Source organism: Rhinatrema bivittatum, chromosome 8 (assembly GCF_901001135.1).
Source record: "Rhinatrema bivittatum chromosome 8, aRhiBiv1.1, whole genome shotgun sequence".
Classification (NCBI taxonomy): Eukaryota; Metazoa; Chordata; class Amphibia; order Gymnophiona; family Rhinatrematidae; genus Rhinatrema; species Rhinatrema bivittatum.
Genome location: NC_042622.1, coordinates 166,363,804 through 166,379,428, shown reverse-complemented (window position 1 = coordinate 166,379,428; position 15,625 = coordinate 166,363,804). Strand labels below are relative to the sequence as shown.

Genomic DNA, 15,625 nt, shown 5'->3' with positions numbered 1-15,625 from the left:
ACGTCACTCTGAGTGCACACCCAGGACATGTCTCTGCCCCAGAGCCTGCTGGGATCTGTAGTTCTGCATGCAGCTGTGCAGCGGATGGACGTGGGGACAGGAGGACTGCATGTCCCAGCATGCTCTGGGGGGGGGGGGGGGGGAAGCAGACACCAGAGGCAGAGCTGCTGCCGATGACTTTATTTATCCAGTGACAGGTCTTGGCAGCACGAGGCGATTCCTGTGCCCCCTACGGGAGGAGGAGTGCAAGCCGCGTGCCTTTCCCTTGTCTCACTATCCTGATCTGAGCTGGCAGAGACCAGGGAGTCCCCCTGGGGCTCCATCATCGGGCTGCAGAAGCTGCCTTCCCTCCTGCTCGTTACCGAGACTCGATGCAATGATAATCCCCAGTCCTGAGCAAGGCTTAGAAACCCTCACACGCACACATCGCCTGCCCCCACCGCAGCTCTGGCTCTTGGGGCTTCCTTTCAAACCTTGGCATGACTTGTGATTTCCCTCCATCTCTTTTATTTGTAATCTTTAGGTTAAGGATGAAGACAAGCCACTGTCTAAGAAAAAAAACGGCTCTGCTGGTAGTGAAGCTGTAAGTTTTTTTTTTTCTTCCTCCTGGATTCCGCCGTCAAGCGCGCGCATTAACAAAGAGGCCAGATGACCTTTCCTTCTAAGCTCTGTCATTGCTCCCTGGGGTCCTGCACATTCGTTGCTGCTCTGACTTCCCTCTCAATGCACAAAGATTATCAGGCAAGGGCCACCAGGAGGTTGTGGTCCACGCCTGGCTTCCTACCTCCTGTCCCTGATGACCTTGGGTTGAAGCTGAGTAAACTGGGTGATGTTTGGAGCTCCATCTTGGTATTTACCAAAGATGGGCATAGACACCTGCCTAGGGACCCAAAACAGAGCCTGTTTCTGCTTGCCTTAGGGCCATGAGCTGGCACAGCTTCATAGGGGCACCGCCATGGCACTCTGCCTATGGCGCCAAAATCTTAAAATCAGCCCTGAGGGTGGGCTTGTTTGCAATGAAATCAGAGAAAAATAATAAGGGCTGTGCAGCATTGTATATTGTTCTCTGGTAATCCCCAGTCAGTTTATCCAGGAAGCTACAGGACTGGAAAGCAGCAGCATTGTGTGGCTTTACTGAAGACCAAAAGCCCACAGACACGTGAGCCAGAGGGGATCAGTTGTGGCATGAGAGAGGAAGTCCTAAGGGTACTTGGGGGATGTGTGTTTGTGTGTGAGTGTAGATGCCTGTGGGCTGAGGGCAGTACTCCAGAAGTGCTGCCTCCCCTTAACGTTTGCTGGTACAGATTGGACTCTGGTCCGGTTTCTGAGTGCTGGCACACAGTGAGCATCTGCTGGGCACTCTCGCTTGCATGTGGTTGGAAGCTGATTAATGCTTGCTGTGTGCTTTCTCTGACATTAGAAGTACTCTAGGGATGATCCCAAAGCTGCTTCTGCAGAGCCAAAGTTCAAGGCTATTGGAGTATGAATTGCAGAATGATGAGCTCTGCAGGGCAGGAATGAGGTGCAGTGGCAGAGATATGTTTGTGTGTGTGTGTGTGTCTCAGTACTGGAATAGCAGGGGGTGCTGCAGGGCAGGAGTGAGGTGCAGTGGCAGAGCTGTGTGTGGATTGGCAGGAGGTGTTGCAGGGCAGGAATGAGGTGCAGTGGCAGAGATATGTTTGTGTGTAAGGGTCTCAGTAGTGGAATAACAGGGTGCTGCAGGGCAGGAGTGTGGTGCATGGGCAGAGCTGTGTGTGAAGGTCTCAGTACTGGAATAGCAGGGAGAGCTGCAGAGCAGGAGTGAGGCGAATTGGCAGAGCTGTGTGTGTGGGTCTCAGTACTAGAATAGTGGAGGATGCTACAGGGCAGGAGTGAGGTGCATTAGCAAAGCTCTCTGTGTGGGTCAGAACTAGAATAGCGGGGGCTGCTGCATTGGCAGAGCTGTATGTGAGGGTCTCAGTACTGGATTAGCAGGGGGAGCTGCACGGCAGGAGTGAGGTGCATGGGCAGAGCTGTGTGTGAGGGTCTCAATACTGGAATATCAGGGAGAGCTGCAGGGCAGGAGTGAGGTGCATTGGCAGAGTCTTGTGTGAGGGGTCTCGGTACTGGAATAGCAGGGAGAGCTGCAGGGCAGGAGTGAGGTGCATTGGCAGAGTCTTGTGTGAGGGGTCTCAGTACTGGAATAGCAGGGAGAGCTGCAGGGCAGGAGTGAGGTGCATTGGCAGAGTCTTGTGCGAGGGGTCTCAGTACTGGAATAGCAGGGAGAGCTGCAGGGCAGGAGTGAGGTGCATGGGCAGAGCTGTGTGTGAGGGTCTCAGTACTGGAATAGCAGGGAGAGCTGCAGGGCAGGAGTGAGGTGCATTGGCAGAGTCTTGTGCGAGGGGTCTCAGTACTGGAATAGCAGGGAGAGCTGCAGGGCAGGAGTGAGGTGCATGGGCAGAGCTGTGTGTGAGGTTCTCAGTACTGGAATAGCAGGGGGTGCTGCAGAGCAGGAGTGAGGTGCATTGGCAAAGTTGTGTATGAGATTCTCAGTACTAGAATACTAGGGGGGTGCTGCAGGGCAGGAGTGAGGTGCTTTGGTAAAAATGCAAGTAGGTTTCACGCTCACTTATAAAACGTGGATGGGGTGAGAGGTCTGGTAGTCAGAGCAATGCTTGTGATTTCCATTTCTGTCTTTTTTCCTCTTACTCTGGGACTCAGTTCTCACTCCCCTGAAATCCAGTTATAAATCCTTTCCTTTACAATGTGTTGTAAATTGGTAGCTCTGGACCTGCCGTCCCTGAGGTGGCTGTCTGTAGGTCCGGGTTGAGGGGGTCATGCAGGAGGGGCACAGCTCCCAGCGGTCCTGGGACTTGGCAGGAGCTGGTGACGAGCTCTTTTTTGTGATTCCCTTTCCTCCTGCAAATTTCTCATTCCTTGGAGAAACCTCTCCTCATTCCCTGCTGTCAGCTTCACCCTGTGAATGATTGGGGGGAATGCTTCCTGCCGGGAAGTATCATTGCATTGGGTTTGTTTGCGCCTTAAATTTTGCTTTTCTCTCTTTTCTAACGTATTCCTGTGTTTATAAATGTAGTCAGAAAACCGGGAAGCAGTGAATGACAGGGCACAAGTGCTGAAAAGCCCAGAGCCATCAAACAGTCTGGAAGCTCCTGGAAGCCCAGTCAGGGTAAAGAGTCCTGAGCTGGTGCCGAATGGTGACGCTGGGAGCGCTCCTGCTGAGTTGAATGGTGCTGAGGACGGTATTGAAACTGCTGTGGTAACGAAGAAGAAGGTGGTGAAAGCCATGAAGAAGATGGTGAGGAAGGTCTTACCAGGGGATGAGGCAGGTGGCGGGAAGGAGCCACCCAAGAGTGCCCCCCCTCCGGGGCAGACGGGAGCCCCCAAAGCGGAACCGAAACCTCGTTCGAGACTCCTCTCTCCCTCGCCCCCGCCGACCCTGTCACGGAAGGAGAACGCCAGGGATGAGATCTCTGTTGGCTTGGCAAGCCTCATGTCACGAGGGAGAACCAAGGAACACAGACCTCGACTCAAACCCCCTGAAAAGAAGGCGGGGAAACCTGTGACCCGGGGGCCAGCCCCGGAGATGCCGGGCCCGCCATCTCCTGCGCCCGAGGGAAAGGCGGATGCCGAGCAGACGGGAGGTGGTGAAGGGCAGGTACCGCTGTGTGCTTCACTGCATGCTTGCACGCCTGAAGGCAAGACTCCTAGCTGGCACTAGTAACTTGCCCTGGTGGTGTACCGTGTGGCATTGCCCGTTAACTGCTTGCATGGTACATGGGCGAGCCAGGCGTGGGTGGAGGGAGAAGAGCCGCGAGGTGCGATGAGGGGTTGGAATGAGAATGGTTCAGCTTTTATGGCTCTCATCTCCAGGGTGGTAGGATGGGATCTCGGATTTAGGCACAGTGCACTGCTTGCTCTGTCTTGGTGTGGAGAGTCAGACACAGAACTAACGGGGAAACGGTCCTAGGCTAATGCATGAGGAAATGGAGCCCCCCACACACAGCTGCGCCCCTGCGTGTCTCCAGTCGCAAGGACATCTTGACAAAGGCACACACCTGACTGACGAAAGCAGTGACCGAATCCAGCAAAGCCTGGGATGAGCGCCGATCAGCTGAGAGCTCTCGCACTGCCCCAGGAATGACTGGATGAGTTTAATAGCCCTTATCTGCTGTCCCGTTCTCTGACAGTGTGTTAGGAACAGAGTTTGGAGGTTGCAAACACCCCCCTCTAGGGCACAGGCAGCGGGAAGCATAACCCAGTGATACTGCAGGTCAGGGGGTACCCGCAGGCTGCATCTCCCCAGAAACCCGCAGGTTGCTGACTCTGGTTTTTCTGAGACCTTAAATGTGGTTTGGTCCTCCCCGTGTGAAGGATCAATCATCACCCTGTACATGGCGAGAAGAGTAACCCTGCATAGATCAGTGGGTGACATCGTGTGCACTTAAAGCTTCACCGAGTTTGTAGTCAAATGGCCGCTAACCTGCAGCAATGTGTGTGTGCGAGTGGGGATGTCAGCGACGGGGAGATGGGGAGGTTATTCTCCCCTCTGGGATTTGCTTTTCATACTTCTCAGTCTGGTGGGTAGACAACCATGAATAAGATAAACACTTAGCCAAAATCCCTTCTGAGGTAGCCTGAAACCCATCTGTACACTCAACAATACTGAGCCTTCCCCGGACACTCGGCCCATTTAGCTTCTGCACAGTGAAAGTGGAATCTGGAGCTCGGGCTCTGTTTCCTGGAGCTGCAGGCACCAGACAGCAGCAAGGATGTTGTTTGTCTGCTCTGAGTTTTGCAGTGTATTTGCACCGGCCCGTGCAAATCATTAACTTTCTAGCCATTTGGCTGAGCAGATGTCCAGCACATGCATGCTGCCTGCAGGCTGACAGTGAGAGAATAAGTTGTGCTGTAACAATGCATGCCAGAATTGTGTTGGGGCAAGGTGAAAGGATTGTCTTGCCCGGTGTGACGTTAAGGAGCTGAAGATGCGTTTCTTGGTTTGAAAAAAAAAGCAGCATCTTCCCTTTCTGTAGCATTCTCACTTTGCTTTTCCCTTTCTGGCATTTTTGAAGGGGAGATCATCTTCTGAAGCTGTGTCGGGCCTGATCAGTGGAGAGAGCATGCCTGGGCCTAGGGAGCAGGTGTGTTACAGAGCCAGAGGGTTTGGTCAATGAATCGCGGCTTTCTGGGCTCTGCTCTTTCTTTTTTTTAATGGTTTTATTTCTAGGGCTCTATTTTAGCCTAACAATTTATTTCTTACATTTGTACACATTTTGGCATCTTTAGTTATGGCCACAGTCCTTATTTTTAGAGCAGACTCCTCGAAATCTGTTCATTAAATGTATCTGTGGGATACTGTCCGAGGTTCTGATTGTGATCAGCACAGTTACTACACCCCCTGACTGACAGGCAGGAATGAAAAAACTGCAAGTTTAAATACTGATGTAGGTTGGAAGCATAGTGCAGACAGAGTTCTGGGAGCCATGTATTTTTCTAGAGAAAACTGGGATCTTAGGGATCATCCAGAGAGAGAATTTGTGGTCTGGAAAGCTCATATAGTGTGACTTCTTATTAGTTGTAGATTGGTTCAATGAAACCCATTGAAGCCTTAAAAAAAAAAGTAATGCAAAGATTCTTTGGCTACCAACTGAGTTATCTGGGGAAAAGATAGTTTTGCTAAACCTTTTGCTTTAACTTATTGGGATACTGGCAGCAAGGGCAGTACCTATCACAGTTGAGAGCTAAAGTATCAGGAGGAAAAAACTCCACACCTGCAATCTTCCCAGCAGCCACAGGATGGCACCATTTCATCACAGATAGCTTGAAGCAACTGCATCTTATTAAGAGACCAGGGGCCCCGATACCAAAAGCGCATTTAACGCTGGATAGCCGGACAAGTCACTTATCCAGTTATCTTTTAGCCAGCCAATTTGTGGGTGGCACTACTTATCCAGTTAACGATATTCATTCTTATCTGGTTAAGTAATTGGATAAGTTAGATCAGCCATAGAGCTGGTCTAACTTAACCGGATATGACTTATCCGGCTAAGCAGCTCCTTGACTGCAGATATTTAGCCCATGCTGAGCTCTGTGCGGGAGTAAAAAGCTCTAGGTCACTTGAGGATGGTCTTTAATCGTAATTTGACCTTCAGGCTACCTGTACTGACCCCCTGCCGACTGTGGTGGATGAAGCACAGAGAAGGCTGGAGGAGATCTTCACGGCCTCTGTAACTTGCCAGTTTGTTTTACCTCTGATTCTCTGGTTGCCTTTCACACACTGCACTGCAGCTTCTGCATCCCCTGCTCTGTGCACTGTAGCTGTGTCTTCTGTGCTGCTTCTGTTGTAAGCAAGCAGTAGTGTGTGTGTGTGTAGTGCTACAGTATTGGCAGGCAGTAGTGTGCAGTGTTGGTTAACATTACCGATAGTGAGCAGTGGCACAGTTTTTTTTTTTTAGCTTGCGGTGATGCAGTTGTATTGGCAAATTGGCCGGGCAGCTCCCCCAAAAGTTGCAAATCCTCTCTCTGTTCAATGAAGAGCATAATGTAGGAAAAAGTGCTTTACTGTGACAGCAGCTGAGTCTGAATAAAAGAACTTCCAAGGCTTTGGAATAAGATCATACACCATCTTTCACGCCCTTATCATTGAACTGCAGGGTTTGCCTCTTGCTTGTCTGGGTTAGGAGCAAAACTGCTCACATATACTGCTTGTGCATTGCCCTTTTGAATTATGGGTGGCTCACAAGATGCTTTGTATTCACCCACCGACTGTGGCTGAGTGGTATGAGCTTGGGTTTTCTGATGGTGAACAGCACAGATGCACTCTGGTTTGCTTGGCTTTCTTTGGAGTTGGAAGTAATTAAGCAGGAGATGCTTGCAAACCCATCAGAACGTTTGCGAGAATGCAGCAAAAGTCAGGAGGGACCCAGAAGATGCAGACGTTCTCAGCTCTGCCGCTCCAAGTGTAAGCTCTCTTGCTGTTTTCCTCCTTTCATGCTGCTTCTGTTCTCCTTCTCACCTTTGCTGTTTTCTCTTCATTGCTTTGCTGTCATAGCTGGGACCAGTGGCGGCCTCCCCTGCACAGAGCCAGGTACTGTACTGTCCTCTGGATCTGTCCACTTCCTCCATGGGTGATCCCTCCGCACCCCTCGCCTGTGCCTGGGCTGGGGTCTGTGCGCGGGTGTCATGCTGGCGTGTAAGACACTTTTCAAGCTTTCTCCATCCCCCTTCCTGCCTGACTCCAGCATCTACCCTACCCTCCCCTCCCCTTGCCTGACATCTGACTCACATCCTTTTCACACTTACATTGCTGCCTTTTTCTTGGGCCATAATTGTGCATGTTTTTATAGTGGATGAAAGACTTGATGTAAGCTCTGCCTTTGTTTGCATTTTAGTGAATTGTGCTTTATTAGTTTGTATTTATCTCCAAAAATAAGTGTTTTGTCTACGGAGGAATGTGTTAAAATCATGGAGGGTGCTGAGGTGTACGAGAGTCTCTTCTTGAAGCCGAGCTGGTGGTGTGGCTGGTGGTGTGTTGCACTGCAGTGTGTCTACGAGTGATCTGATACTGTTGTTTCTAGGTATCCATCTGGCCCTGGTGCTTAATCTACAAAGCCCTATCTTGTGCTGCTGTCTCGGGAGCTCCCATTGAGATGAGCTTCTCAGAGCTGGAGCCCTGGCTCTGCGGCCTTGCTCCCGTGGAGTGCTGTGGGTTTATCAGTTCAGGGCCATTAAAACTGAACTGAAATTCACGGTTTCTTAACGCACAAGCTCTTTTTTTTTTTTTTTTTCTTAAATCATTAATGCAGTAAGCAAATGAGATGCGAATGTATCAGGAGTTTAAAAAAACCCCAACAAATGAGAGCACACAAACTAGAAAATGTGCACAAAGGCTAGGCTTAGTACACGGAAAAAAATAATGTGTTTGCAGGAAACCTGAGTTAGGCCCGCACAGCTCTCTGCGTGGGAGGTAATATTAACCAATGCCCGCATCTGCAGGGGGTTTCCATGCCAGGGTGCTGGGCACATGTTTTGTGTGCATTGGAAGTAAAATGTGCACCCAGCCGTGGGTAAAACGGTGCACAGTGCTGCTTATTGCATCGGGGCCTCCGTGCCCAACAAGGCTTCTCCCTTGGAGGGTGGGGGAGGGGGGGGACTTTCATGGTTTCTCCTGCTCCAGCTTTCATTCTTTTTGCCCATTGCCTAATTGATTTCCTTTCTAATTTCCACTATTTGACCTTGAGTGACAGAGCAAAGAAACCTCTTTTAAATGTTGTTCTTTTCCTCTCTGTATCTTGGCCCTCCTCCCTTCCTTTCTCTCTGTTTCTGCTTTCCCCTCCTGTCTTCGTTCTTTCCTGCCCTCCCCCGCTAGGCTCAGGCGGATGAAGTCTGTGCAGCTGCCGTGAGCTCGGCTTCGGCTCCATCTCCAGCTCAGGTTGGCATCCACGTTGTCTGTCTGTGCACCTTCCGGGGAGGGGGGGCTCGCTGAGCTACACTGGGACTCCCCGGAAGTGTTGCCGTAATGGGTTATGCTAATATTCTTATCCTAGCCTCCTCCATGTATAGAATGCTGCACAGAGTAAGTCACCATGCCCCTTCCCCAGAGAGCTTATAGTCTGTGTAAACACGTGGAGGTTAAGTGACTTCTCCAAGGTCAGCGCGAGAGATGGGAGTAGGGGAAGATCTGCTGAGGTCACAGATTCTCTGACATGCAGGGCCTGAGATGCCTGAAGCCTCCTGCTGGCTTGGAGGGTCTGGGCGTGTGCTGTGTGCGGTTGTAAGGTGGGGATTGTGTGAGCATTGTCTTGTGTTCAGCAGTGTGCTCTGTGGGCTGTAAGGTGATGTCTTTGATTACTTTCAGGCCGATTCAGAAAAACGCGCGGGAGAGCTGGCGAGCGCCCGCTCTCCCAGCGCGCGCACTGGCCACTCTCCTGGGCGCGCGATTCAGGAGGGTGGCCTATGCAAATTAGGGCTCGCGGTAAAAGGAGCGGCGGCTGTCAGCGGGTTTGACAGCTGATGCTTAATTTTGCCAGCATCTGTCAAACCCGCTGACAGCCACATAACTGAGCATCCGCCTTCCAGGCCGCAGGCCGATTTTTAATTTTTTTTTTTTTTTTAATTTTTACTTTTTTTTTTACTCTTCGGGACCTCTGACTTAATATCACCATGATATTAAGTCAGAGGGTGCACAGAAAAGCCGTTTTTACGGCTTTTCTGTGCACTTCCCCGGCGCCGGCAGAAATTAACGCCTACATTTGGGTAGGTGCTAATTTCTGAAAGCAAAATGTGCGGCTTGGCTGCACATTTTACTTACTGTATCGCGCGGGAATGACTAATAGGGCCATCAACATGCATTTGTATGTTGCGGGCGCTATTAGTTTTGGGGGGGTTGGACGCTCGTTTTCGGCGCGCTATTACCCCTTACTGAATAAGGGGTAAAGCTAGCGCGTCCAAAACGCGCATCCAACCGCGGGTTAACAGTGCGCTCCGCCGGAGCGCACTGTACTGTATTGGCCTGTAGGTGACTTGCTGGTGGAGAGAGAGCTGCCCACAGGAGCTTGTACAAATCACATTTCTGGCCAATGTCATCAAAGCCCAATGTCCACAATGTTGTCCCTGCAGGCCCACACTTTAAATGCCCTGAAATGCTCACATCCAGTTACTGATGTTGAAATCTGCACATGCAAGAGGGGTCATCGTGCACCGTTTGTTTAAAAATAAAGGGAGGGAGGGAGCTGTGGAAGCAGTGATGGGACCCAGCAGGCCTGCCCCGCCATTGCTCATGTGTCTGGTTGCTTGGTGACAGTTTTAAGTTCATTTAAGCCCTGCATGTCAGGTGGAGATTATTTGGCTGGCCTGGACTTTGCTGTTTTCCTTGACTTTAGTTGAGATGGGGCTGGAAATAGATCAAAGAGCAGAGCCAGAGGGCTTTTCCACTGCCTGAGCACAGAGTACAAGGAAGGTGCATCCTGCTCCCAGCTCCTGAGGGCTGATGAATGACTTTACCCTCGGCTGCCGGATGAGGGACGTCCGGCGGAGGAAACTCACAGCCTCTAACAGAGACGTTGAAAGCAGGCAGACTGTAAAGAGAGAAAGAGAGAGAGGGGTCAAAATAGCCCTGGAAAGTAAGAGGAGGGACCATGAAGCCCAGAATAAGAACCTAAGGCAATGCCGTAAGGGGTCAGACCAAGGGGCCATCAAGCCCAGTATGCAGAAGGAGGGGGGGGGGGGGGTGAAGCACGTAAGCGCACCGGCAGTAAATTGGAGAGCTTGAGGTTGATTCCAGCTCTTTTCTGTTGCAACCTTGCTGGGCAGACCGGAGGAGCCGTGGTTGCTCTTTCTACGCCATCACTCTATGTTACTTACCGTATATGAGAGGGGTTCACCCCCCTCCTCCCAGACCGCATGCTCGTGCCTCGTTTCTTGCCGGCCTTGCTTTTTGGTTTGCTTCTTTCTGGCTTCTGTGGATGGCTCTCTGCTGACCCGTGTCCTCTCTGACCCCCTCCAGGCGAAGACCGAGGAGCAGATCGCAGCTGAGCAGAGGTGGTACGAAGCTGACAAGGTCTGGCTGGTCCATAAGGACGGGTTCTCTCTAGGTAATGACCCCCCCCCCCCCAAGCTCTTCACGCTGAGCAGCAGGCAGCGTGGTGGAGGGCGTTTGCCGCTCGGTGCTCTCACCACAGCTTGGCTCTGCCAATCCACTTGTTCTCGGAAGCGAAAGAAGTCTCAGCAGCCCCCCCCCCGTGCTGACAGTGTTGTCTGACAGAGGCCCGCGTAACCCCGCATTGTCCCGGAGACACAAACTGGGAAAACCATTTTAGTGCGTCGGGCGCAGCGGGGTCTGAGGGAGCTGTGCTTGGTACCAGGCCCGGTGTCGTGTAGCCCCCGCAGACTGTGCAGCGTGCGAGGCTTGACGGCCTGATCTGGGTTTCTCCAGTACAGCTCTTAAGCTGAGTGAGGGGGGGGGGGGGTTTGGAGAGGGCACCGTCTCTTCCCGCTGCTGCTTCCTCGACCCTGGGTGAGTCTTGCGGCCCGAGTCTCTCTAGAAGCTGCGCCCATCAGTGGCACTGTGATTGACTGTTTTTGATTTTATAATGTGTATCGCTTTAAGCTAATTTCTGTTGTTTTTTTTTTTTTGCTTGTTTTTTTTGAAACTATGATTAATTTGCTTGTTTACAATGTATTGATACGTTCTGTTGTACCTCATCTTGGGCACTAGTGCGATAAGGTGAGTAAAACGTATCTAAATGTAATCAAAAAATATAAGAGCAAAAAGCATTCTGTAAGAACCAATGAGCATGAGTGTCCTGAAACCCGGAAGGGCGGGTAAGAAATCTTATACATAAACAAGAGAACATCTTAAAGTAAATTTATTTATTGCCCTTGTAACCACAAATTTAAAAAGAAGAAGGAAAGACAGAAGGGAATATCAAAATACCTCCGCGAATAGAATAAACACAGTACATTTCAGCACGTTTTATCAGCCCTAGGGTGGGCATCTCCAGCCCTCTCCTCCCTCTGTAAACCGTCACTGAATGCTCCTCCTGCCGGGCAGATGTGTGAGAGGCCAACATCCCATAGGTCTGCTCTCTCTCTCTTTCTCTCTCTCTCTCTCTTTCTCTTTCTTTCTCTCTCTCTCTCTTTCTCTCTCTCTCTCTCTCTTTCTCTTTCTTTCTCTCTCTTTCTCTTTCTCTCTCTTTCTCTCTCTCTCTCTCTCTCTCTCTCTCTCTCGGTGGATGCCCTGCAGTAGAGCAGCACAGCTTCCGAGGCGTGGTGCATACACCCAGTGCCAGGTTTCAGGAGGGCGCGTGCCAGCTCGGGGCCAGGCTATAGCAGCTGGCAAGCCCACTCAGGAGCAGCGGCGCGTGCTCAGGGCTGGGCTGAAGAAGCAAGCGGCCATGCACAGGGGAAGAGTCTCACCCTGCGGTTTGCCCTTTTAATTAATGAGCACAGTTTTGTTTTTTTCGTGCAAGATTTTGTCTACCGCCAGTTTTATGTCAGAGGCAGAACCTCTGATTTTTGCTGCTGTTTTGTGCAAGCTGTACATCTTTCTCAACCAACATGGGGTTCAAACCCATGAGCCAGAGATTAAAGCAGCTGAAGCAAAAGCAGGTTATTGAGAGATACAAAACACTCTGTTTTTGCTCTGTTTGGTGCAAATTTGTCCTACCTTAAATATAGGCCCCTGAAGAAATTGCTAAAAAAAAAATTCATATCCTAAAATGATAAGGCTGGCTGATAAAAAAGCTTCAGTTGTGAGTGCAGCTCTCTTCCTACTACCGGTAGCCTTTGTGCTTCCTGATCTTTGATTAGTTGCAGTTCCCATTGGCCTCTCTGTAGCTCCTCCTACTGGAGTCTGCAACTCTTTCAGTTAATACAAGGACTAGGGGACACCCTTGAAGTTAGCAAGTTGCACATTTAAAACAAATCAGAGAATTATTTTTCACTGAACACACAATTAAGCACTGGATTTCTTTGCCAGAGGATGTGGTTAGTTCAGTTAGTGTAGCTGCGTTTAAAAAAGGTTTGGATAAGTTCCTGAAGGAAAAGTCAGTTAACTGCTATTAATAAAGTTGACTTATGGATTAGTCACTGCTATTGCTGGCATCAGTAGCTTCGGATCTGTTTAATGTTTGGGTCCTTGCCAGGTTCTTATGGCCTGGATTGGCCACTGTTGGAAACAGGATGCTGGGCTTGATGGACCCTCGGTCTGACCCAGCATGGCATGATCTTATGTTCTGATTTGCTGCTGTTGCCATTTGCTTCTCTCTGCTGGATTTTCTGGTGCTGAGCTTTGCTTTTTCTCTCTCCTAGCCAGCAAGTTGAAGGTGGAGAGTGGCAGTGTGCCAGAGGAGAAAGTGCAGATCCGCCTGGAGCATGATGGGACTGTTCTGGAGGTGGACGAGGACGATGTGGAGAAGGTGTGAAGATGTAACCTCTCCCTTTCAAATCCCACACCCAGGGGGCTGGAACTGTTGCCTGCTTAAGCTTCCCTCCCCTGCCTCTCCCTCCCTCCTCTTCCTCTCTCTCTCTCTCTCTCTCCTTCCTTTGCTCTTCCCTTTATTGGTTTCTCCTGCAGGAATTCAGATCCTCAGTTAGACTCTGTCACTGCCCATGTCACCACAGGAGGTGACATGGGCAGTGATCTAATTACATTCAGACCCCTTTTTACTGTATCCACCACACAGACTTTTAAAAAAATTGACTTGAAACAGATATTTGACATTTGACTTGGGGGTCTGTGAGCCTGCTCTGTGCGTGTTCTCTCTCTGAATCAGGAGATCGGCAATGCCACACTGGGCCCCCCCCCCCCCCCCCGGCAGGGGCACAGGCTATGCCCCAAGCACCATCCTGCCATGCTGCACCCCCTGCTGTTACCTTTTTCCCCTCTCCCTCCAGTCTCCCCAGCCGGCCTCTCTCCCCGACAGCTCCTAATCTCAGCTCTGACTTGAGCTTTAAAAATTCCCTGTTCTGGCAGGGTCCGGCACCCAGCAGTGAGCTACAGGACCGTTTAGACTGACGCAGCTCCGTAGAGAGTCCAGGCTTGATTAATTCTGTAAACCCAAATGAAGTTTGCACAGATGATCTTTAACTATAGACCGGGCAAAAGAAGGTAAATTTAAAGCAAAAGACAACTGACACTTCCTCGTAACTTGGTGAATTTCTAAGACTCTCACGCAGGTTTATAAAAACTGTCAGATCTACGAGTTATTTGCTCCGGCATCAGGCAGAGACATGCAGGGCCCCCCCCCAGTGCAAAATTTCACACACACACACACACGTGCTGTGCGGAGACTCAGAAGGAGATGGGTCGGTTCTGGATGTAGACGAATCCCCTTTTCCCCCACCGAAGGCCGCCGTGTTAGATTCTCTCACTGCGCTGCCGCTGCCGGGGACGCGCCGAGGCGAGATCTCTGCCTGAAGAGAGCTTTCTGCTTTTCCCCCTCAGGCGAATCCCCAGTGCTGTGACCGAGTGGAAGACCTGACGTCGCTCGTCTATCTCAATGAGTCCAGCGTCCTTCACAGCCTACGGCAGCGCTACGGCGGAAACCTGATCCACACGTACGCCGGGCCCTCCACGGTCATCCTGAACCCGCTCAGCTCTCCCTCCGTGTACTCTGAGAAGGTGGGTGCCAGGCTCCACGCTAAGGGAGTCCGTCTGCCGGACATTGTCACCGCTTGCTGCGTTTGATCTCTTGCTCTCCGACTGTCTCTCTCTCTCTCTCTCTCTCACTCTCTTTAGTTCAAACTCAACGCTGCCAGAGCGATTCAAACTCTTTCTCTTTAGTTCAAACTCTGCGCTGCCAGAGCGATCCATTAAGTGACGACAAGACAAATGTGCATGGGAGGGGAGGGGATTGGGGGATGCGGACGATGGTTCCCGGCGACGATGCTGCTCGGTATTCTCTCCGGTCGCCTCCCGTTTCCGGTGCCCGGTTTTTTTCCTAACACGTGCCCGCCCACCTCTCGTGGGTGCAGTATGGTAATGAGGTGCCGCTCTAGGGATCAACTGTGCGTCCCCAGCGCGTCCTCTGCATCGGGTGCCCAGGAGAGGTGGCTGCGTGCACAGCCATGGGTTAGGAAAACGGATGCTGGTACATTGAGAGTCCGTTTTCCTAACCTGACCGCCATTTTTTTTTCATGTTGCCGCTTTCTGTGGTTTCTCCTACTTGGTGTCATGACAATATTAAGTTGGAGGAACCAGAGAAAAGCAATATTTTCTGATTTTTATTTTTGTTGATGGCTTGGGGCACATCAACACTTGAATGCCAGTACCTGGGCTGGCATTAATGTTTGCGGGTAAAAACGTGCGCATCTGGGGCTAATCGCTATTAGCCTCATCAACATGGCATTTGCATGTGATGAGCGCTGTTAGCTGCTTGCTGGTTTGGGCACGCGTTTTGGATGCGCAAATCCTATTATTGCATCGGGAGTTGTTGTTGTTGCGCCTCCAAAATGCGCCTCCAACCGTGCATCAAGTTATGCGCCGGGCTGAGCGCACTGCGTTGCGTCGGCCTCCATTATGTTGGCTGTGGCTGCTGATGCTTCAGTTCTAGTCATGGACTTCCATCGCCCTGAGTTCAACAGATGTTACAAATAACACAGGTTGGAAGCTCTCCTGCACGGCTCCTTGGGTTACTGTTCCGTGTTTCTCTTCTGCAGGTCATGCATATGTTTAAGAGCTGCCGCAGGGAGGACACCTCACCCCACATATACGCCGTGGCACAGGCCGCTTACCGAAATATGCTGATGACACGGCAGGACCAGTCCATTGTGCTGCTGGGAAGCAGCGGGAGTGGGAAAACCACGAGCAGTCAGCACCTGATCCAGTACCTGGCCACCGTTGCTGGCAATACAGCCAAAGTCTTCTCAGGTAAACGGGTACCAGGTGATCTTGTGCTCGGGTACCCCTCTTACTCTCTCTTATTTTTATGCTCATGTTCTCTCTCGCTGTCTCTTCCTCCCTCTCTATCTCTCATGTTCTCATGCTAATGTGCAAAGACCTAGAAATGCTTGCAAGGCCAGATATGTACTTACCAGATCCCTGCTGTATGTGTTGACCTGTGTCCTTCACACACGACCTGCAGCAGGGAGCAGGGATCCATCTCGCACACCTGTACCTCTGTGA

General features: G+C 51.0%; 1 protein-coding gene across 14 annotated transcripts in view; it reads left to right on the top strand.

Annotated features, from left to right (window-relative positions):
* Positions 1 to 15,625, top strand: part of MYO18A (myosin XVIIIA) — a 224,063-nt gene that overhangs the window by 90,435 nt on the left and 118,003 nt on the right. For 5 of the 14 annotated variants that reach the window (XM_029611140.1, XM_029611139.1, XM_029611130.1 and 2 more), the window contains exons 3-12: positions 524 to 583; positions 3,074 to 3,655; positions 5,073 to 5,141; positions 6,153 to 6,227; positions 7,052 to 7,192; positions 8,369 to 8,431; positions 10,505 to 10,592; positions 12,811 to 12,917; positions 13,946 to 14,122; positions 15,160 to 15,370. In XM_029611140.1, the coding sequence (XP_029467000.1) occupies positions 524 to 583; positions 3,074 to 3,655; positions 5,073 to 5,141; positions 6,153 to 6,227; positions 7,052 to 7,192; positions 8,369 to 8,431; positions 10,505 to 10,592; positions 12,811 to 12,917; positions 13,946 to 14,122; positions 15,160 to 15,370 (1,573 nt within the window). The remainder of the gene's footprint in view (positions 1 to 523; positions 584 to 3,073; positions 3,656 to 5,072; positions 5,142 to 6,152; positions 6,228 to 7,051; positions 7,193 to 8,368; positions 8,432 to 10,504; positions 10,593 to 12,810; positions 12,918 to 13,945; positions 14,123 to 15,159; positions 15,371 to 15,625) is intronic. The other 9 variants (XM_029611136.1, XM_029611141.1, XM_029611137.1 and 6 more) reach the window with 6 other exon arrangements.